General features: G+C 39.4%; 1 protein-coding gene across 1 annotated transcript in view; it reads right to left on the bottom strand.

Annotated features, from left to right (window-relative positions):
* sgip1a (SH3GL interacting endocytic adaptor 1a) overlaps nucleotides 1-11,184 on the bottom strand; it is a 121,180-nt gene extending 109,996 nt beyond the window's left edge. Inside the window, exon 1 of the mRNA XM_052012355.1 lies at nucleotides 10,844-11,184. Coding sequence (XP_051868315.1) covers nucleotides 10,844-10,869 — 26 coding nt within the window. The 5' untranslated portion in view covers nucleotides 10,870-11,184. The remainder of the gene's footprint in view (nucleotides 1-10,843) is intronic.
* Nucleotides 11,185-24,942: the final 13,758 nt, after the last annotated feature.

Here is a 24,942-nt window from a genome sequence, read left to right on the forward strand (position 1 = left end):
TCTGCATTGACAGGTAAAATCATGTCTATTAGAGGGATTACTTTTAAGGACATGGATATTCTACATTTGGGAGTCATGCTGGCACTGAGACATCCAAAACTAATTTTACTCCAGTTTAACTTACAACTAATTTGGAAGAAAATTAGTCATCAAACCTAAACATATTCTTGTTGCTTACACTCTCCTAAAACTACAAACATGCTCAAGTTTTCTATCGAGTTTAGCCTCTGACTCATCCACTGCTCTGAAGTAAGAATTATAAATTGGAGATGTGATATCTGAATCATGTTACTGTTTGAACTCAAAGTCAAAATTATTTCAGTTTTTCTACTTCTTTCCTAATGTTTGAATATGATTCAACAAGTGTCATCTACCTTCTGTATTTTCTTCCCATCTTTCATTATGCTCTTAGAATGAATTTAATTCTATTATCCTTTGAAATAAATTGCCAACACAGTTTCCCATTCAACTGTGGTCTGAAAAAGAATGTGAGAATGTATATTTATATTCCTGGCAAATTTAGACCATTGATTTTTGTCTTCAACAACTTGCAACAAGATAATACCTTTAATTTTGTAAAAGATGTTCCACTTTACATCACAGGAGCATAATGAGACAAAATTGACATTGAAAAAGGGGGTATCAGACAAAACATTTGATTATATCTTAAAAGCAAGAGGGAGACCCACTAAGTTCTGCACTTTCCACATGCCACTGAGGCATCCAAATCTAGATATTGTACCCAACAGAGACAATCTTTAGGAGTTCCCCTTTTCTGACATCTGCAGCTGAAAGGCAGAAATTTGAAAGGGGTCCTTGGTGCCTGCAGCTGTGATGTTATCACATAGCTGAGGAGATTCAAGCAATTTTTTAAACATTTTACTGAGTACCAAATGAAGATTGAAATATACCTATATGATTAAGGCATAAGCTAAATTATTGTAAACCTATTAACATGCTTTTACTTTATGGAAAGTAAAATGAATGTACCTTATGTGATCTTTTGAAATATTTATCTGAGGGTATTACAGTACATATTTCTTTTTTACAACCAGAGAATTTGCTAAGCAGTAGTTACAGCATGATATTAAAATTTAGATCTCATGCAACAACACACACAGTTTCTGAGATATTTTACAGTGAGACCAACATGTTCATGTCGTCAACTGCCTTCCTTGCTTCTGTTGCAGAAAGCCGCAAATAGTGCACTTATGGAGGAGAACTGAACTATTGATAGCAACTTTGCGATTGGCACATTGCATCATGCAAGTGCAGAAAATCCCAATGTTGCTGCCAATTTCACCAGTCATTTCTCCTCCAAAGTCTGGACCAATGATGGTGCCAAAAATATGGTCCTAAGAAATTAGCCTCTTTTCATTGCTGCACCTTCAGCATCACTGGAATTCAAGCTCATCGTTTAAGAGCTCCAGTCAGGTACCCCAGTTTCATTAATTGGAATTTGAATTGGTTTATTATTGTCACATGTGCTGAAGTACAGTGAAAAACCTTGTTTTGCATGCCATCTATACAGATCATTTCAACACATCAGGTAGCAGAACAAGGAAAAAGCAATACCAGAATGTAGAATACAGTGTTACAGTTACAGAGAAAGTACAGTGCAGGCAGACAATACAGTGCAAGGCCATGCGAGGGAGATTGCAAAATCTGGATGTTTTGATGTTGCCAGTGACCTTTACACACTCATACTACCATCAAGAGGACCAGACACACTGGGTTCTGCTGATTCCATCTGGTACAGTGTGGGCCACAAGCCTTAGCATGTGGTAAGACAGGGACACCAGGCTTCAGCATTCCACGTTACTGCCATCACACAATCAGCCAATTATATGTACAATACACGACTTACCTCAGCTTAGATCTCCAGAAACAGTCTCAACCAACTTTCATAATTCTATTGTACTTTACTTTGGAACACACTGCCTGCAGAGGTTGTGGGGGCAGACACATTAGAGACATTAGATACCTTAGGGATAGAGAAACGAGGGTGGGGGGTGGGGGGGGCGATGTGGCAGGGAAAGGTTAGATAGATCTTAGAGCAGGATTAAATGTCGGCACAACATTGTGGGCCGAAGGGCCTGTACTGTGCTCTAGTGTTCTATGTTTGGTTCAGGTTTTAGCAAGTTTGTAAACTGCAGGGAGATATTGTCTCTATCTGTTGCAGTGAGATCCTATTGTGACTTAAATGCCTTCATGTGGTGGGCAAATCACATAACAAGCTCCATCAAAAATCTGAAAGAACTTTGGCCATCATCTGATCCAAAACCCTCCTAGCTTAGCAGACTGCTAATACGTTCCAATTTTATAACCAAAAACTACTGGCCTGAATTTCTAGGAAATGCCAGCTTTACCCCATTTACCTGCCAACATTTCCCCTTGTAATTGTTTGCAACTTTGGGATTTCCAGGCGACCATGTCGCTGATAGCGGGAATCCCCCACCAGTTACCATGGGGAATCCATTCCAGTCACTTGCTGCAGTGGTCCTGCCACAGGGACAGATTCTCTTTAATTGCAATGAAAGAGAACTGCTGGGTAAGACTAAGTATTATTATTTGTAGATTAATTCTTTTTTTTGCATTTATTTAAATGGTTTAAGTGATTAAAATCTTCTTTAAATAACTTCTAAAGCTGTTCAACAGTTTGATTAGATTTTTTAACAAATGTTAATTTTTTTTAAAAGATGTTTCTGCATATTGGAAGCATTCACATGAAATGAAATATGGGCAGGATGGGAAGTGTAATTAGAATGCGAAGAGCCCCATGTGGGTCTGCATTGAGCAGTTGCAAGTTTATATGCTGTGAATTCTAAGTAAAGCTCTATATAATGTTGCATTGTCAATAACTAAAGATTGTAAAAGGAATGAAAAACAAAGGAAGATGATAAGCTCCAATGTGATGTTAGGTTAAGAATGAGAAGTCATATTCACAGCTAATTTATTTGAATTCAGGAAAGGGAGAGGAAGAATGACAGCTATTAATAAAAGACAGAAAGGAAGAAAGACGGTATGATTGAAGACTGTGGGTGGAATGGTCACCCACCAGTACACAAGACAGAAATGGTCTTACATGGTACAAGCATACCGCAGAGAGATGACACTGTTTTTTTGTTGAACAAATGCATCAGAAATCTCTTCCATCTCGATACTTATAGGCAGAACCAAAGGCATATTAGCTGAGTGATATGTGGAGGAATTTGGTAATACTGGGAAAAGGTGACAATGATTACAAGGACTCACTTGAGGTACCCTGCTGGCTTGGTAGAATAGCTAATGTATTTATCAAGTTAACATATGCACTCTGATAAAGATTTTTGAACTTTGTAAAGCTTTTTAAATGAAATATTTTAAACTGTTGCCTTGAGTTCCCAGGAGAGAAGACTTTAAATTGTACTGTAAACTTCTTTTTTTCTTTTCCTGCATCCCACTCACCAAGGATTGGTCAGATTTTTGCTTTTTTTTCTCTTTTTGCTCCAGGTGAGCACAATCAATAAACTATAAATAAATTGGGTGATCACTTTGTGCAACACCTGCATTCAGTCTGTGAGGGTGACCCTGAGCTTCCCAACGCCTGCCACTTTAATTCTCCTTCCCACTCCAACCTATTGGTCTGTGGCCCCCTGCACTGTTTCAATGAAGCCCAATACAAGCTTGAGGAATGGCACCTCATCTTCCATAGGGGCATGTTGCAGCCTCCTGGACTTAGTATTGAATTTTACAATTTGACTTCTGTCTTTATCAATTGTCCATTTGTAATATTGGCCGAGCTTGCTTCTTGTCTTATTTTTCTTTTCTCCCTCTGGGACTGGAGAACATGCCCATCCTGACCTGCTGGGCATGTATTCTTGCTGGGCATGTATTCTTACTCTGCATTTCACAACTTCTATATTCTTTTGTGTGTGACTCGCTGTCTCACAGTTTGCATTCACTCATTGACTGCATAACCCTGTTTACAGTTTATTCCCATGGTCACCCTAGTTTTATCCTATTAGAGACACCCTGCCTCCTCCACCTTCCCTGCGGCTCAACGAGCATCTTTTGTCTCTTTCTCAGTTCCGGCAAAGGGTCTTGGACCTGAAATGTTGATTGTGTTTCTCTTCCCATAGATGCAGCCTGATCTGCTGAGTATTTTCAGCATTTTCTAGTTGAGCACAAGAAACTCTTGGCTATCACTTACAGTACATTCACAGTCATGCTCCTGAATTTTGAAGTGCGTATGTGTGACTGATTCTGAGGTGAACATTGGTTTTGATATCCTCATATATCTGTGCTCCAAAAAGCTATACAATCAAAATATCCTGCAAATATTCCTGTAATCCAAATAATTAACACTTTGGCATTTTATAACAGCCCTTCTGTTACTTCTTTTTGCCCCTCAGGTTCCGCTTTCTGTGATGTATTCACAGCTGTGAATAAGGTGTTTTATGTGAATTTTTGATGTATAATGTGTTCTGTACTGAAGCACAAACTGGAAATTATTTAATTCTAATAGTATTTCAAAAGAATTTCTTTGCAAGGGTGGTTGGTAAACTCTTCAGTTTTGGTTTCTGGCACAAAATGGAGTGATGTAAATCATACTGCAGTACAGCAGAGCATGACTAACATGCAACAGAAAGGATGCTTGGTTCTTCCCCTCATCATAACCTCAACTAATAAAAAGCTTTACTAAACTAATTTCTTGTCTAAAAATACCTCTAAGTAAATAAATTCTAGATCCAATTATCATAACAAATGTCAGAAAGGAAAGCAGAAACCTTTTGCTAATTCCTTCCATCCCCATAAATCTAATTGTTTTGCTGTAATGCAAAATTTAAGGAAGACTTGATGATTGGAACGGGGAAAGATCATGAAATGGTTTGTTAAAGGTGTTTTGGATTATGACTGAATGGGATATGTTAAATAATACCAAATTCTGTCTGAGGGTGAGAGATTTTAGAATGATGGAACATAGATTAAATGCCAGATACTCAGTGCAGAGGTGAGAGAGACATGGAATTTGAAATGCTCTGCTGGAGTTAGTGATTTAAACAGAGACTAATGTAACATTTTAAGATAAATGAGTGGTTGAAGGAAAGGAGGAATAATGAAATATGGAAACAAACTAGGCACTTACGAGTAGTTCTATTGCTTGTGCAGAGTAACCCATTTTTATGTTCAAATTTCTACGTAATAAAGTAGAACCTTGATGAGATTAAATATTGCATTTTTGTTGCATCTTTAACATTGGAAGATGTCTCAAGGTTCATCACAGGAGTGTAATCAAACACAAATCGACATGATCCACTAGGAGAGGTAACCAAACTTTTGGCCAGATGGGAAGATTTTAAAGATCATCATCCAAGGCAGGAGAGAGAAGTGAGAGGTTTAGATTGGTGATTCTTGAAGCCAGACAAGTAAACATGCAATCACCACTGGTAATGCACTTTGGCAGGTCAAATTATGACAGGACATAGAGAGTATACAGCATGGACCTTGGGAGCATTGATGTAGAGAGAGACCTTGGAGTACATGTCCATAGCTCCCTGAAAGTGGTGACACAAGGGGATAGGGTGGTGAAAAAGGCATTTGGTATGCTTGCCTTCAGAGGTCAAGGCACTGAGTACAAGAGTAGGGACATCATATTGCAGTTGTACAAAACATTGGTTTGACCACACTTGGAGGACTGTGTACAGTTCTGGTCGCCATATTACAGGAAAGATATGGTCGCAATAGAGAGAGTGCTGAGGAGGTTCACCAGGATGTTGCCTGGAATGGAGGGCTGTTCTTGTAAGGACAGATTGGATAGGCTGGGTTTATTCTCACTAGAACGTAGAAGGCTGAGAGGTAACCTTATAGAGATTTATAAGGTAAGGAGGGGCATAGATAGCATAGAGTCAGAGTCTTTTTCCAAGGGCAGGGAAGTCTAGAACAAGAAGATACAGGTTTAAGCAGGGAGGGGAGAAATTTCACACAGATGGTGGTGTATATCTGGAATGAGCTGGTGGTGGAGGCAGATATAATTACAAGGTTTAAAGGCATTGAAAAGGAAAGGCAGACAGGGAAGGAAAATGGGATTAGCATAGATGGGCATCATGGTTGGCATGGATGAAGTGGGCCGAAAGGGCCTATTTTGTGCTGTAAGATTCTATGACTCTATGATTCTATGAAGTTAGAGGTGTACAGAAATCCAGAATGGAGGAGCACAAAGATTACAGGTGTGAAGAACATTTGTAGAGCTGGAAGAAGTTAGACATTGGGAGGGGTGAAGCTATTTAAATAAACAAAACTTTTAAATTCCAGAAATATTTAAAGTCCACAAGCCTGCATAGCAGTTGGCTCAATCGATCATAGAGGCTTAAGTATCTTGCAAACTGGAAATTGGAATTAACCCTTGTTAAGTAACGTCAGTAAAAGATATAAAGAATTTTTTGTTAACTTCAAAACTTTTAGCTGAACAGAGACACTTAAACCACATGACAAATTGACAAATTCTTCACTTGTTCCAATTTCCTTGACATATATGAAGTTAGATAACCATGTTTAATATTTACCCAGACTTTTTTCTCAGAAACTTGTTATGAATGAAAATACATTATTTTCCCAAGATGTAAGCATTTTTGCCTAGAACCTGGACCCACTTATACATGTTTCTCAAATTTGAAATATGCACAAAAATAATTTTGCGCAAACTTTAATCATATTGCACCCATTTCTGATCACGGCATTGGGAAATTAGATTAAGCAATTCTGATTCATCTTGGTGTAAATGTTATTCCCTCAGCATAATCCATGCATAAGATGACCTTGTCAAGGCACATGAAATAATTTGCTCAATAATGACTAAAACTGGTGCAAAAAAAATTGCAACTTACAACTTGTACTTTTCACTCACTGTTTAAAAATGAGCAAAGTACATTCCAAGTCACCAGTCACATATGAATTGAGGTGTCCCTGTTGGAACAATAATGTTCTGCCCTCCCATTGTGCCTGTGTCACTGACAACAAATCTGCTTTAGCAGCAGATCAGTTGTTTGTGTCTGTGAGTTGCAGCATCTTTAAACTGCAGAGATCAGTGCTTCTTATCTCTGTCTATGTCTGGTGGTGGATTTGGCTCCAATTAGGTCACAGAAAGAGATGGGTGGGAAGGATCATAGTTGGAGAGACGGAGAGAAAGAGGTGGCTGTGGTCAGACAGACTTGAGACACGAGTCCCACCCTCCTCCATCGCTACTCACCCTGTTTTCCCTCACCTATATGGCAGCCACACACTGCTGTCCCACGGTTGCCTTAAAAAGTGCACATGGCATTGACTCACTACCCAGCAGTCCGTGCAGGAATGATGTGCCAGCTGCATGCAGTGCATACTGCTGCCCACCTTGCACATTGCTGCCATCAGAAAATGTGCAGACACAGTTAAGATATAAAGAAAAGGTGCAAACCATCTTAATGATTTTGTAAAGGTGAATTTCATCTATTTTGAGATTTATCATAGAATCCCAATTGGGCGTTAATTAGTGTGAACTGCAGCATCTATTTAGTGCACCAAAAATGAGTGAAATCCAATTTCTAAGCACTTTTCTTTAAAATGAAAACCTCAAAAAGACTTTGTCTTTAATCTTCTTTATGAATCAGGAGAGCTGATTGTTCTTCCTTAGGGGTATCCTCATCTAATATTTGAGTGGGGACTACATTTGCCAGGTGGAACATGTTTGCCTGTTGAGTCCACACTCTGACATCTCTCAATCCAAAACCAAGTTGCTGCAAACTGCCATGAAATACAAAAACCTACAATGGTTGCACTAAATGACAGTTCTGTTTTACTGACTGTTGTGAAGAAACATGGGAATTTCTGCATCAAACTCATCATCAGGCCTTGGAAGATATGCAGCAACGATGTAACAAAATACTGTCAGGGCTCCAAGAGAGATTGCGTAAACTAGGATTGTGCTCCTTGAAATAAAGAGGTGTATGAGGTGATTTCAAGAAGGTTTTTAGCCAAGGGATAAATTTCTGTTTTTTCTGTTGATGAAGGTATAAGGGGACATAGTCACAAACTTAGCATTTCCCTTCATACAAAAGACGATGGAGGCATCACACTTTTTCCTCCACAAATAGGTGTCGATCGCTAGCCTAATTAATAACTTTAAATATGATACTTGTATTATCTTTTGCAACACAATGATATTAAGGGACCTGGAGCTAAGGCAGGCAAGTGGAGTTAGGTACAGGCATAATCTCATCTCCAGGGTCTCAGTGGCCTCTTCTTGTTCCTGTAATCAGTGTGTCTCTAATGTGGAGATATTCAGTCACTGCTTTATCACAGCAATGCAAACAGGTACATTCAGCACTTACCTTATTAAAGTGTTTCAATGTGCTATACTTGACACAAAAGATGGTAGAGGCGTGGAACCCTTCTCACAAAAAGCAGTAGATGCTACCTCAATTAATAAATTTAAATCTGCAATCAATAGATTTTCACAAGCCAATGGTATGAAAGGATTATAGAGACAAATTTAGAGGACAAATCAGTCATAAATACATCAAATGGTGGAACAGACTTGAGGTGATGAATGGCCTAGTTCCTTTAGTCATACCAGATATAGCCTAGTGAGTCAATGATCTAGTTGCTCTTGGCATAATAGACATATTTTCATTCTACCAAGATGTCTAACAAACAGAAGTTCATAGAAAGAAGGAATACAACTTAAAATGTGGACCTTTTCAATGAACTCTTCACATTCCAGATGGAATCCTTAGGAAGCTTGGAGATCATAAACAAGCAGCACATCATGAACACATTGAAAATGGCTGATTTTTACAGTTGAATTCCTTGGTATTATTACTGCTATATATTAGAGAACGTGTCTTTTTGCAGTTTCACCAACTGGGCGGTAATCTTATAAAGCTAATCACTCATGCACTGCAGAACCCAGTGAATTTAATGGAATGAAAATAGGTGGGTTCTACATGACTGAGTGATTCATTCTACCATAATACCGTCCAGGAGGTGGACAAAAAGTTACATGTAAATGTTTTAACTATTTTTTGCTTAATTGAAAAATAGTATAATGTTTAACCAAACAAATCAAGCACATACCCTTACTTAAATTAGAGCCGATATAAAAGACACTAACCGTGCAACGGTTCAGCTTATTGGAGCTACAGGGCATATGGCTCTGTAACCTGGATCCCACTCTACAGGAATCTCAGTTAGTTCATTATCCCTCTATTGAAAGCTCAGTTTTTCCCTTCCACAACTCTTCCCACAAAAGTTATTTTGATTTTAATTTTATGCAGAGAAATTAAAGCAGAGGCAGGAGTCCATTTTCCACACCAAGCCATTGATAGTGGGTACTGTTATTTTACATCCATTTGAATGAAAAGCACATGATATGTTAATGAAAGGCCTACACAGGGTACAAATATAAAATGTAACATAGAACTCTTCAAATAAACCAGTACTTTGCTACTGATGCTTTATGTCAAATGGGATATCATCTGGTCTGATATGGTTCAGGAAATTTTCTTCAGGGCTCCTTAGAAATCCAAGTTCCAAAAAGACCAGTATGTTTTGTCATATGACTTCATATTTTATTACAAAATGTGCCAAGCAATCTGTCTAAATTCTCCAAAGCTCTATTAATTAACTTCAATTAAATATTCTCACACTTCTAGTAACACGTGTTTTATGTTCTTACCAATGATGAATGAGTAACAGATACTGATTTGTTGTTAATTGTGTAATCATGTTTAAAATTCCATGTAAAATGTTGAATATTTGCTTGCTTAATACAAAGGACTGAAGAGAAATCAAACTACAGCTTGTTCTATTCCAGTTTCTTTATATCAGAAACTATTTTATATTGAATCTGATCAAAACAATGAGGCCAGTAAACAAGGGCTGCAGAAGATATTCATTTCCTGTTTATAACATACCACAGCACCAATCTAGCCTATCCCTGGCTACTCCATAAATACAACTTAAAGCTATTACGGACTCACCAACCCTCACTGAATCATGCAGACATGGCTACTAAATTTCCAACATTCAAACTGCCCTAACAAAAAGGTTTAGAGGACTTTCATTTCTGTTAACTCACCATCACTATGCTTAAAAGAAATTGGGCTGAAATTGAGCATGACTGATTAGAAAGTAATCTCATTGCTTGCATCATTTTCATTTCAAATTAACATGGTCAGGTAGTTCAGGTTAGTATAAAAAGTATGATTTCGGACAGCTGGCAGACAGAATATTGTTGTTGAAGATAATGCGCCTTATGCAATAAATTATATTATTGCCACACAAGCCTGATTATCTCCACTCATGATACGCAAATATTCCACGCATTAATGCAAGTATCACCACATTACATGCTTACACAACTCCTAATTCATTGCAAGATGTACTTGAATTTGGAACTACTGGTGCTCTTTGTTTAAATCAGAGATACAATTTGTAATTAACCTTAATTCATTGCCTGGACTATTTTCATTCCAAAATGTATTGGTCCACAATAATCTCTACAATCTTGAAGCTTTAGTAATGTCACTGCTAACGCAGCCTTGTTAAACTTCCCTATAGGCAATAAATATCCCTCAGAAATGGGTACATATAAAAAAGCTGGATGACATCAAGTCTTTCAAGGACCCATAAGGGTCATTTGCTTTTAGTTGCTGCCTAAAGCACAATAGAAAGCAATGCATGACAACAAAAAGAATTAGAAATGTGAATGCTTGATTTCTCATGGCAGAACACAATTGCCTATTTGAATCAGATCCCTTCATTTGCTTACTTCTTGTCAGCTAATTCAGAATGAAGGCTTAAAATATCATAGGAAACTCAAGCTTACCTTCCATCATGGTGGCAGAATTGCATTCCTCAATCTCCAAAGGTCCTGAAAGACACAGGAAAGCAGGAGCCAGTTATCACATATGAATTCAACAGGAATGAATGAAGATCAGCATCAAGTCCTAGCTATTGCAAATGCCAAAACAGAACTGAAATGGTGCGTGTATAGGCCATGGATGCCACAATTGCTGTCAGCGGCAGGTTCACAGAACGATGCTGATAAAGGCAGGGAGAGGAAGCTCGCTGTGCTCTACACAACTGCTAGGTTCAGCCAATTGCTTTTGCTCCAATGCTAATCACATGGTTGCCATCAACTGACACAATACCTCTTGGGAACACAGGAAAAAGCCACCTCCCCACCTTTCTCTGATTTGCACACACAGACACAAACATCTAGCAGACAGAGACAGACAGACAGACAGACAGACAGACAGACACACACACACACACACACACACACACACACACACACACACACACACACACACACGCACACAGAGTCCACATACCTTGTGACGCAGTTCGCCGTTTTATAATCTTACTTGGGTAGTCAGGCAGATAAGATTAATAATCAGCGTTGTCAGATTAATGTAGAAGCCTTCGCTATCAGACAAGCATCCAAAAATATGCAAGTAAAAAGCCTCTTTACTTAAGCATTCATATTGTTCCAGAAGCTGAATATCAATAATTAAGCTACAGTGTTGTTCTCGTGTTATTCAGCCAGTTAATGCTTGTGTCCTTTTGTCAGAAAGCTGCTGCACATTTCTGCTTGTTCCTCTCTCTCTCTCTCTTTCTCTCTCTCTCTCTGTGCCATTGAAAAGAAATCAATCCCGCTGACGTCACATCATAAACAATTATCCCCAGAAGGATCATGGAGAAAAAAAAATCCTCCCAAGCTGCTTAGCGAGAAACTTGGAAATAATGTGCCATGAAGGAACCTGATATAAAGGGCAGAAAAGATCAGCATAAGCACAAGAAACACTAGGAATTTGTGTGGGAAAATGGATTTTACCCATAATGGCAGAACACAGCGGGAAACTGAATTAATCAGAGTGTATGCATGAATGTACATAAAAAGAGAATTTTGGCAGCTGACTGACACAGATGTCTCCAATTGAATAAACACAGACAGGTTTTTATGGAGCATTTCATCTTCCATTTTTCCATAATAAACTAACAATACAGTTTGCATTGTCACCTAACCTTCCTGGAGTCATGACAGCGTTCAACTTGTTCAAAATTGTTTTGAAATTGATCATGTTTTTCTCTCAAATGCATTTATCTGAAACCTTGCAGATTTTTAAGTTTGTGCGTTGGCAGTTGAGACATAACTATTGTTAATTAAAGAAATGCATGTATAAATAATATATTTAATCTACTAATTAGATCAGCAGATCAAAACAAGACAGGTGCTGTATTCAGTCAACCTCCCCTCTACCTGTCTTCCTCAGTACAAATATTTCATTAGGCTTTGGACCTTCATTCACATCATGTTTTCCTGTGGTCATTGGACCAAATTCATCTTCAGAGTTGCTCTTGCCTCCTGTTTTGCTGTCCAGCAAAAGGAGGAAAGGGAAAGATATTAGGAAGGTAGAATTACCCCAGCATTCATTAAACTGATGAAAGGCCCATAAAAACAATTGAGTTATAGCAATATTTCTTTTCCTGTGGGAATGCTTATCAAGCTCACGGTCATAAACCACAATAGCATCCAGGTAAGAATGAAATCCACTAACATATAGTACGTGGTACAATTTTACACCATATAAAATTATAAAAATTAAGATAAGATTTCTTTATTAGTCACATGTACATCAAAACACACAGTGAAGTGCATCTTTTGCATAGAGTGTTCTGGGGGCAGCCTGCAAGTGTCGCCATGCTTCCAGTGCCAATTTAGCATGCCCACAACTTCCTAAGCTGTACGTCTTTGGAATGTGGGAGGAAACCGGAGCACCTGGAGGAAACCCACGCAGACACGGGGAGAACGTACAAACTCCTTACAGACAGTGGCCGGAATTGAACCCGGGTCGCTAGCGCTGTAAAGCGTTACGCTAACTGCTACACTACCATGCCTGTCCTTGATTGTGACATGATCAGAGATGACTTCAGGAGAGCATAGTCAAATTAGTAAGTTGGGCAAATGCAGGCTAGTATAAATTGAATGCAGAAAAATATGGAATGAGATATTACGAGTTGAAAGACAAGGTAAAGATCTAGTGAGATGCTTTAAAAGAGCAGAGACTTAGAAGATCACAGGAAATGTTCCTGTGCAATTGTTGGTTAATAGCGACTGTTAAATCTCCTGGGTCATGAGAGAGAGAGAGAGAGAGGGAGAGGGAGAGGGAGAGGGAGAGGGAGAGGGAGAGAGAGAGAGAGAGATTCTATCAGGCCATATGATCATACCATCACTGTTACCAATGTCAAAGTTTTCAATGTTCTGTATGTCTCTGATATTCAGAAAGATTTAAAAACTATTACAAATGAAATATGAATTAAAACCATAGTTGCTTTAAAAAATCTTTTAAAATCAACAAAAACACTTGTAACGCTATTACAGCGCCAACGACCCGGGTTCAATTCCGGCCACTGTCCATAAGGAGTTTGTATGTTCTCCCTGTGTCTGCGTGGGTTTCCTCCGGGTGCTCCAGTTTCCTCTCACATTCCAAAGACATATGCTATGTTGGCGCTGGAAGCGTGGTGACACTTGCGGGCTGCCCCCAGAACACTCAATGCAAAACATGCATTTCACTGTGTGTTTTGATACACATGTGACTAATAAAGATATCTTAAAAAATAATCTTAAATGATTAACAGCATTAAATAAAACTCAAACAATTTTTGACAAGTTACTCTAGTTATTCTTCCCTGAGAATAGATTCCTCAGCATAAATGCTGGGGCATCTCAATCTAATTCTGCTCCTTTCCTGGATTCCAGTGGCTGAGTGCAAGAGAGCAATTGTCGGCAAGGCTCAACCAGTAAGTTCAAGACTTCCGCGTTCTTGTGAGAGTTCCAATATGTGCTGTCACTTACACAAGACAAATACTAGCTTTTCTGTATGGAACTGTTGGCAAGACCCAGCATAAACCAGGCTAACATATTGCTATTCAGAAGCAGTTACAATTCAGTGTAATCTTTCCAGAATCCCTTCATCCTCCTGCTGTAATTTTTAAAATGTTTCTCCTCATCGCATTGTCAAACATTACAATTACAAATTTAATACAGAATTTTGCCCTATGGGAAAATAGCTGGCTTGGCCAGTAAGCCTTTTTTATTCCACCCCCCACCCCCCCAACCGCCCTTAACCGATTCTACTTTGAATTGTTCACAATGGAATAAAATCAGGCAGTATGTAACAGGTGGTAAACCTGGATTACTGAATCCTCGTGAGGAGAATGATAGCATTTTAGGAGAAATGGAGGAGAGTTAGCATCAATTTCCGATCTCACTTTCTCTATCCGGGATAGATTAAAGTGGACAGGTGACCCAGTTTTAGGAAAAATGAAGAACTGATCTGAATTTGAGAAACATGGATGAAGATCCAAAGTCCACAAAATAATGAAGCTGAAAAAAAAGGAGAGAAAATGAGGTTAATTGGGCATTGTGATGAGAAAGCAACAACTTTGGACTCTGAATAAAAACAACTAGAGATGGCAAGAGGAAAGCTGGCTAGATTTAAGTTCTGAGAATGGAGAGTGGAGAAGTTTATTCAAGTGAACCATTCAAGTTTGATGCTGGCATTTAGAATTTTGGAACCATATTTTCTTGAATCAAAATAAATGCAGACCTACATCAGTGCTTTAAAAGACTCTTAGCTTGTGTCGTAACTGCTGCAAATTTCAATATTGTTACAAACTGCAGGCAGAACTGTCAAGGCATTAGAGCAGTGGTTTTCAACCTTTTTCATGCTGCAGACCCCCAGAACATGTCCTTGTTAGATGGCGGCCCCCCAAAGCCCACAAAATCAAACAATCGATAATTCATGCATACAACACTTAAATTACTGCACATAGGCCCTATTGAAATAGTGACTATTTCAATCACCGCTAATTACCAGCGGTGTCTTTCAGTGTTCAGTTCAATGTGAAGGTTATGCCTGTTTTGCACTGCAGAGTTTGTCCAAACGTGGTGGTATGTGCGACAAACATACGCATATGTCATCCTCAATATTCAGTCTTGATCTGTATTTGGTTTTCATGGCAGTGACTGCAGAAAATGCTATTTCACACAAGTAAGTGGTTGCAAATGGTAACAGAACATTGACGGCTATGCCGGACAGCAGTGGATACTCCTGGGAACATGCTATCCAGAACAACAACAGTGACATTCGGTTGAACTGCAAGCGCAAAGTCCTGTCAGATGACAGTTCAGCCAATTCTTCTTGTTCACGTCCAGTTAAATCAGTAAGCATGCATTCAAACGGATTTCGAATCCAATCCAACATGCTTGTGTCATCGTTGCCGAAATACTCATGGAAATAATGTGACAGCTGTTGAATATGGTTCAAAACGGTGCTCACAATGGCCTCTGTCTTAGTCTCGTTCACTGTCAGAAAGTCAGTCAGCAACGGAAACATATCATATCGCATCTTCCCTTCCAGATACAGAGTTTTTTCTGGAAGACATTGATTTTGTCATGTGTTTACAGAACATTTGAGCCAGGTCCTTGCAATGATAGATTTAAGCATGATAGTGTAGCAGTTAGCGTGATGCTATTACAGCACCAGCGATCGGGGTTCGATTCCCGTCACTGTCTGTAAGGAGTTTGTACATTCTTCCGTGTCTGCGTGGGTTTCCGCCAGGTGCTCCGGTTTCCTCCCACATTCTAAAAGACGTATGGGTAGATTAATTTGGGGTTTAAAATGGGCGGCGCAGACTCGTTGGGCCGGAAGGTCCTGTTACCACGCTGTAAATAAAACTTTAAAAATTTTTTAAAAATGTTGAAAATATCTGCAAGATAAGCTAATCTGGCAACCCATGTCTCATCTGTCAAGAATTGTGCCAATGATCCATTATGCTCATTTAGAAAAATGAGCAGTTCATCTCACAATTCATATACACGCTGCACAACACAGCCTCGTGACAGCCATCTGACTTCTGTATGTCGCAACAAATGCTTATGTTCGGCTTCCATTTCATGGCATATGGTTTTAAACAAACGATGATTGAGCAGCCTGGCTTTGATAAAGTTAATGACTTTAATGCATGTGGAAAACACAGCCGCAAGATTTTCATCCATATCCTTTGCAGCCAAAGCCTCATGGTGAATCATACAGTGGGTTGCTGCTACATGTGGAGCTACTTCTTTCACTCGTACAACTAGACCCGACTTCCATCCCATCATTGTGGCAGCACCAACCGTGCATACTCCAATACACTGTGTCCACGCCAATGCCGATTGTACAAAAAAAAGTGTAAAGCACACGGAAAAGTTCTTCACCTGTTGTATGCCCTGGGAGTGCCTTGCAAAACAAAAAGTCTACCAAAGCCTCTCCTTCCCAGCAATATCAAACATGAACCAACAACTGCGCAGCTCTGGCAACATCAGTACTTTCATCAAGCTGAATTGCAAATGTGACTTGCTGAAGACGTGCTATCAGCTGGCTCTGTATATCTTCTGCCATATCGCCAATTCTTCTGCTTATTGTGTTATCAGACAATGGAATGGCTTTCAGTTTTTGACTGGATTCTTTTCCCAGTACAACATTGCACGTATCTACTGCTGCAGGCAGTATAAGCTCTTCTCCAATTGTGTGAGGCTTTCTGGAGCGTGCTATTCGTAATGCTACCAAATATGATGCACAAAGAGCCTTCTCATTTACAGGCTGTCATTTTGCCTTTCTGCTTGAGGTACAGCTCCTTTTGCCGCTCAAAATATTCCTTCGGCTTACTGGCAATATCTAGATGCACTGTTGTTAAATGTCGCTTCAATTTCGCTGGTTTCATTGCATCGTTGGACAGTGCTTGCAAACACACAACACAGAGAGGTTGGTCCGCATTTGTCCCCACTGCGATGAAGCCACATGAAATGTATTCTGGATCATACTTGCGTTGTTTTCTCTTTCGGTCACCCTTATCCCCTTCGTCATCAGAATCTTCCGGTTTCTGGTCAGCTTTTCTCTTCAGAAACTTCTCCATACTCAGCAATACACGCTGGACAGTTTAATTACTATTACTGATAAACAAAATTATCAAAACTAATCTAAAATTTACACGCTTGTGCACTTTTCATTTAACAGTGATGTCACTGTGGTGTAAATGCACGGTAAGTAAGCAATATTATTAAGGCACACTAACAATGTCACTCAGTCTCGCTAACACTACAGTGCACAACAGAATAGTAGTGAGTAGTGAACACTACTGGCTACTCTGACTACACAAATCAAATATTAAGCGGCAGCTTACCAGAAGGGAACACCGTCTAAGTCTCTAAGATTGTCACCTATAACAGATAGAATAGATATGGCTGATTTTCTGAATAGTGGAAAACTGGAGCAAACAAGTAAGCTACGTCTTGGTAACAGGTCGTTTTTCCATTAATTTTATTGGCTTGCTCGCAGACCCCCTGGCAACCCTCTGCATTAGAGGACACAGGAAGTAAGAATTGAGCTTACACTAAGGATGTCGCAGTGTTAGATGGGGAGAGTGAAAACATTAACTGTGCAATAGAGGAGTGGCAGCATCAATTTCAGACCCCACCCTCTGTTAGTGGTACTTATTGGAGTGAGCCTTTGATGTGATGGTCAGGGGCCTACCTCAGCGTCAGAGGTGCAAAGTTCAACTCCCAACCCCCACCCTTGGTCATCTCAACAAGTGGAAAGCAGACTCTGATTTTGCTTTGTCATCCAGCAAACTAACCACACCCAGAAAATATGAGTGGTCTCTTCCCAAATAGGAGTAGCAACCCTGTCAGCTAATTTAATGGAGATTACTGCCAAAGCTGTTAGTCCACCACATCACACTACCCTTCAAATGAAATGCAAGATATAAAGAGCAAAAAACAACTAATACTATACACTGCCACCCAGATGAAGGGTCAGGAGGAAGGTCAGTTGTTCAGCCATTTTCGAGAGTGAAACATGTCTTGGTGTCTAAGGAAGGAAAGTAGTTCGATCAATACGTTATTTTGCCAGGCTTGGTGAGGGCATTTTTTTTTGCAGCATTGCTTTGCAAATCTAGAGGTGAGAGAGTTGGCACTAAATACAAGTGTCACATCTCTCCATCATTTTGGTAGCATTCCACTCGCCTACGTTTTACCTTACCAAGTAGTGCTTGCAGGTCATGTTTAAAGAATTGTAACATTTTCGTTGCATGATGTTGTGCCACATTGCTTTCCTTGCTTGCCTCTGTAAGGTTTTCCTGTGTTAGACATTCTCAGAAAGTGACATTAATATATTCATAAGACATCCATGTATATTTGCTGTCAGTCAGCTCAGTGGGTCCTGCAATGGTCTTGCTTACGTGCAATCTCCAACAGCAATGGCCTTTTTAAATGCCCTTGTGGACCAGGATATCACTCCAACACTTTGCACTGATTTTCCATTAGTGACCGCTCCAGTTAACTTGTAATTGAACCATCTCATGAAGATAAATAGCTCTGCATACCAGTATTTTCCATTTGATGGTTCTTGACCCAAGTGTCAAAATATACACTTTCTAGAGATTCTAAATGCACTAGATACCTCTCCCCAACTCCATCCCAACCAAAACAAAACACATAACAGGTCTTCTGCATTGCTTCCCTTTCAACAATGTACCTTTTCTCCAGTGCAAGCAAATGTAGGTGTACACTGTACACCTACAATTTAAGTTAGAGGGTTGTGCTGTGATTATACTTCACATATATTCATCCTTGTTTTTTATTGCCAGCTTTTTATTAGGGTGATGTCATTTCGTTTTAAATATGTGAAAAATAAACAGGCAATTGTTGCTATTTTTAAGTTGTGGTATGCCTGTGTTAGGACAACATACCTGGATAGTTTGGAGGAACTATGGGAATAATGGAATATGCATAAAACAACACAAAATAAATGAGGTGCTAGAATGATGAGGAGATGGGAAGCCAGAAGTGACAAAACAAATTGGCAATTGGATAATAAGCTTCTTCTTATATCCTGTGTAACTTACAAGGGAACTGCTAGAACACCACTACAAACATGAAGCATGTAACTGCTCATGCTGTCTGAAAATTAGACTGACAATCTAGGTTTTAAACTGACATACATCAAAACTACATACTTCCTTTTGTTTTATACACAAAGAATTTCATACACGCTTTAGCACAGAAATTGGCCATTCAAACCATCTATGCCTCACATGAGCCTTTTCCCATCCCTCATATTATTGGCTTACACCAACTTTAGTGGAACCTTGGGCTAGAAATTCTGTTGAATAGCATACAGAGTTTTTATGCATTACACGACGGTATTTTATTTGCAAACCAATTACTTCAGTGTGTGCATTGGATACTTGGAACTCTGTAGCATGGATGTGGCCGATGGCACACTTATGCACAGAGGCTGGTGGCGCATGGTAGGGACATCAATGGATGTGGAACACTTGATTGATATTACTGTCACACTATTTTACCTTGAAAGCATGTTGTGGGCCTCAACTGCAAGAGAAGGGTGAAGGACTGAGTTAACATAATTTAAATAACCACTCTGTATCAGAGCTGAATTGGGGGAGTTTGGCAGTTGAAGCTGATGTCTTCTAGGATAATCCTGATGGAGTGAACGTCACCAATAACCTGTCCAGGTCCAACCACGTAGACATCATGGCCAAGAAAGCTCACCAGCACCTCTACTTCCTCAGGAGGCTAAAGAAATTTGGCATGTCCCCTTTGACCAATTTTTGTCACTAATTTTTATCAATGGACCATAGAAACCATCCTATCTAGATGCATCACAGCTTGGTACAGCAACTGCTCTGCCCAGGACCACAAGAAACTGCAGACAGTTGTGGACACAGCCCAGCATGTCACGGAAACCAGCCTCCCCTCCTTGGACTCTGTCTATACCTCTCGCTGCCTTGGTGGAGCAGCCAGCATAATCAAAGACCCCACCCACCCGGGTCATTCTTTCTTCTCTCCTCTTCCATCAGGCAAAAGATACAGGAGCCTGAGGGCACGTACCACCAAGTTCAAGGACAGCTTCTACCCCATGTTGATCAGACTATTCAACAGTTCCCTTATATGATGAGATGGACTCTTGACCTCACAATCTACCTTGTTTGACCTTGCACTCTATTGACTACCTGCAATGCACTTCCCTGTAGCTGTGACACTTTACTCTGTATTCTGTTATTGCTTTTACCCTGTACTACCTCAATGCACTGTGTAATGAATTGATCTGTGCAAACGGTATGCAAGACAAGTTTTTCACTGTACCTCGGTACAAGTGACAATAATAAATAAATAGCAATACCAATAAACCAATACCAATACCTTCTTGCAAGTGGAACTCACCCCCTCCAACTGAACAATGTATCATTAGCTGTTAGAGCTGCCCATTCTCACCACCTACCCAGCTAACATCCTAATTCCTCTCCTCTCCCATCACTATTTGGAGAAGCAGTTCCCAAAAGGAATTATTTTTTCAGATCTCTCTCCAATGACAAGAGGTGATACTGCAAATGTCATGCTTCATATACAACATTTCATTTAACGCACAGTTTACATACATAATCATACAGAAAACTTAAGGATCTATGATTCTAAATACACAGCACATTACATGTAATGTGTGTTAGGAACTTGTTCCCTGTGACTTTACAGAACTGGTATGCAACTACCATGCAGCGCAGTTAAAGCACACTTTTAAGCCTTCATCTGAAAAACATATGCATATTTCTCTTTTGTCCATCACTTGGTTCACACACATAATTTACACAGAGTTCTAAATGTTCTGAACTTCCAAAAATGCCTGTCCCTTACCATAATCCCACAAAGCCACCAATGGATCGGGCAGGATTTTACCCAAATAACTGACATTTTGAGACGGGAAATTCTCCAAAGTTCCTGCCTGGATCTAATCTACTTCTATTTATGGGGGAAGGGGGAATGATGTGAGAAGCTGGGAGGTGATAGGTGGAAGAGGCAAAGGGCTGAAGAAGAAGGAATCCGATAGGAGAGCACAGTAGACCATGGAACAGAGAAGGGGATGATGGGCAGATCATGAGGGTGGGTGGGGGGGGGGGAGAGGAAAGAGAAGGGGAGGGGGATGAAGTAGTACCTTTCAAAATTTTACTGAAGTGCCTAGTGAGGAGAATAAATAAAATGTGACACGTTACTCTGTATTCTGTTATTGTTTTTACCCTGTACCACCTCAATGCACTGTGTAATGAATTGATCTGTACAAACGGTATGCGAGACAAGCTTTTCACTGTACCTCGGTAAAAGTGACATTAATAAACCAATACCAATAAATATTGTGAGTTTTAGGTATTGTCCTTCATGAAAAGAGGTGTGAATTCTTCCCTTTTTTAAATTCATTCAACATTTACTGATCCTCAACTATTTGGACCTGCCATTTGATTTTCACAAGTCATTGTACTAGAAAATTAATCATTCAATGATGCAGCTTCTATTTTTATCCATTCTACAAAGTATTCATAATGAATCTCAAAACTATATTCCTAAAATATTAGGGATGGCATTGATTTAAACACCATCTTTCTTGGTTTGTACTTCTGAGACCAGTGTTAAGTCTGTTTATAAGATATTTTGCATGATGATCCCTCTGTAGCCAGCAACACCATCAACATCAAAATTTATACCATATATTCCTCTCTCTTCTAAGCACATACAAAGACATTCCTGAATACTAAAGCATTCACATTAGTTTTATATCTTGCATTCCAATTTCAATCTTAGGCTGTGGACAACATTTCATAGTTCTAACAGGGACATTGTAGACTCAATAAATTATGCAGCAAAGAAGAGTAATCAACTTCAAATTTTACAATAGTGCAATTTATATTTTCAACTCTTGCTTTGATTTGTTGGCATCAACATCACACAAAAACGACTAAGCCAGTTTGACTTTTGGTTCAATAACATCTGTTGGATAAATTATTTTATAGCCTGGTTTGTTACATTTCCTGTATCTTTGAACAAATGGCTGGGGTAGGTCTCAGTTCAGCTGTTTTCAAACACAACATCTGTGAGCTACACCCATTTTTGAAGAACAGAGCCTTGTCCTTATTTGAATTCTGTGATGTGTTCAACCAAAATATACCAATAATGGCTCTTGTGTGAACTCTTCTGGCCTTTCCATTTTTAAAATTAGTTTTGAGTAACAAGACAGTTAGGTTTAATTTAATTAAATCAATTTGATTTAAGTGGCCAAGCTCTATCAACAATATCAATGATCGAACATGAGTTGCAGCCTGGTGAAGCTGCAATATGTGGTAAACAGCAAAATAGGTTCCATCAGACATGATCCTACATCTAGCAGATCAGATCAAAGCTCTGCAGTCCCACTACATCCAGTTGGGAGGGGTGGGGTCAATTAAGCAGCAACAACATCAGCCAGAAGAACCAAGTGAATGATCCACCTTCACTTCCTCCTGAGACCCCCACCATCTCAGAAGCCATCGTCGGTCAATTTGATATGTTCCATCTGATTCCAGAAATGGTTGTGAGTGCTGGATACAGCAAAAGCTATGAGACCAGACAACATCCCAGCTGTAGTACTTAAGTCTTGCATTCCAGAACTAGCCAGGTATATACTGTCCACAAAACAAGAACAAATCTAGTTAGTTACTTTGACTTTCAATCATCAAAGAGATGAAAGTGTCATTTGCAGTGGTATCCAACACCACTTACTGACTAATAATCAAGATAGACACTTAGTTCAAGATCTCTCTGCAGCCTTAGTTTAAACATGGACAAAAGAACCAAACATTACATGACATCTGCTTCAGCAACCACCTTCACTGCTTCAATGACCTTCCTTCCATAAGGACGTTTGCTAATGATTGCCAATGAGTACTTTCATTCACAGTGCCTCGGAAATGAAAACAACCCACAGTACGACACAAGCAACGTTCAGGCATAAATTAATAAATGATGTGATTTTCACGTCACAAGAGGGCAAAGTGACCATCTCCAACAGGAGACAATTTAACCACAGGTACAATAAAACAGAAAATGCTGCAAATACTCAGCAAATCCAGCAGCATCCGTGGAATGAGAAACAGAGTTATTGTTTCGAGTAATTGATCTGATAACCTGAAATGGTAACTGTTTCTCTTGTCACTGATGATGCCAGAGCTGAGAATTTCCTGCATTTTCTGTCAGATTTCCAGCAACTGCATTTTTTAATTGCTTTTCAATTATCCTAATATTCAACTTTACTACCATTGCCGAGTCCCCTGGCATCATTACCCTGGAAGGATCCGGATCAGGTAGGAATAGGAAACATCTGGTCACCAGTTCTTTCATTTTCTGGAACAAAGATGAAAATATACTCTTCCTTACAATTTCAGAACCTTAATCTCATTCATTGACTAAGATATTAGAGAATAGCCAATAATTTAAACTAAAAAATGCTTTTCAACAAATTTACTGACAAGGAGGCAAGCTGCATTTATACTGCATATCTACTACCCAACAGCCAAACTGGTTCTGCCTCAACCTACAATTCTTATATACTCGAGATAACATATTCACATATACTACACATGGATGAGAAACATTCAATGCATTATGCAGCATTATACCAGGATATTTTTTAATCTTATGAAAACTTCCATAAACAAGAAAGCTATTCCTACATCTTCATCCGCCTCTTGGAGCTTGATTCCAGTCTTGAAACATACAAGTCCATTGCTTCCATGCTGGTTACAGTGAAAGCCGTCTGATGTTAGAGTAGCTTAAATTTAAATATACCAGGGAAATACATGACGTGAAACTGGACCGTGATACAGTCACGTATTTACACATCAACACATAAAAATAGTTTTATTAGACCACGTTTTAAAAAACCCTCAGGAAAATTCCTCTGTGTGGGTTATTTCATCAGCCTATAACCAGCTGCTGGGTGTCACCAATTTGTCACAGGAGCAGTGGGGCCTCTACTGCAGTAATTCAAAATATAACCTTTGCCAATAAAACGATTACTGAAAGTAAGCAAAGGTCGACATAGAAAACCAGGATTAGACAGTAGAAATTTTTTAAACCAGCTATGGCCTAAGATCAGTTTATTTTCTCTATCCCAAAATGATATAATTCAAAGAGGGAAAACTCTCCAACTCCTTAAATAGCTTGTGTGCTTTCTTTCCAGATCTCTGCGCTAAGTATGGATTCATAGTAGGGAATGGTTTTACCAGGAATCAGCAAGCTTACTGTCCCTCAAAATGCCCATTCTCATGTACGCTTCAGGTGTTCTCAAAGTGGAAGTTACAGGCAAAAGTTTGGACGCTTCGTCCTTAATCATTGTAATCACTGAAAGCCAATTGATTTCCTTATCTAAGGGTCATTATCTCACACCCTGTTTACAAACTTTATTTACTCTTAGTTAAAACAAACATGGACATAACTGTGGGTGAACTAATTAAGTCATTCAACATGCTTTTGTCAAAAAAGATTAAACCCATCTTTTTGCTCCACACAGAATCATCAAAAACAGCACAGAACAGAACTATTTGGTCCATCGTGCTTCTGTGACTTTTGGTCAAGGAATCCTATTAATCTCAGGCCTCTGCCTCCGTGGCCAAGTAACTTCTTTTCCCTTTGACTACTTGTCCAACTCCCTTTTAACTATTCTTACTGAATCTGCTTCCATCAATCATTCAAGTAGTGCATGCCAGATCTTTACAACTCACATTGGTTCCATTTCAATCACCTTAAATTTATGCAACCTGAGCATAGACCAATTACTTCATTTACTTTCTTTGTTTTTTTAATTTCCTTTTTAATTTGTCCTGCCGCCCTCAAAGATCTGAGTATTTGGACTCCAGATCTGTGTTCCCTGGAGCTGCACACAAAACACTGGAGAAACTTTACAGGTCGGGCAGCATCTATGGAGGGAAGTGAACAGTTGATGTTTTGGTCTGAGACCCTTCACCTTGACTGGAAGATAGATGGGAGATAGCACG

The sequence above is a fragment of the Pristis pectinata genome, chromosome 3 (assembly GCF_009764475.1).
Source record: "Pristis pectinata isolate sPriPec2 chromosome 3, sPriPec2.1.pri, whole genome shotgun sequence".
NCBI lineage: Eukaryota > Metazoa > Chordata > Chondrichthyes > Rhinopristiformes > Pristidae > Pristis > Pristis pectinata.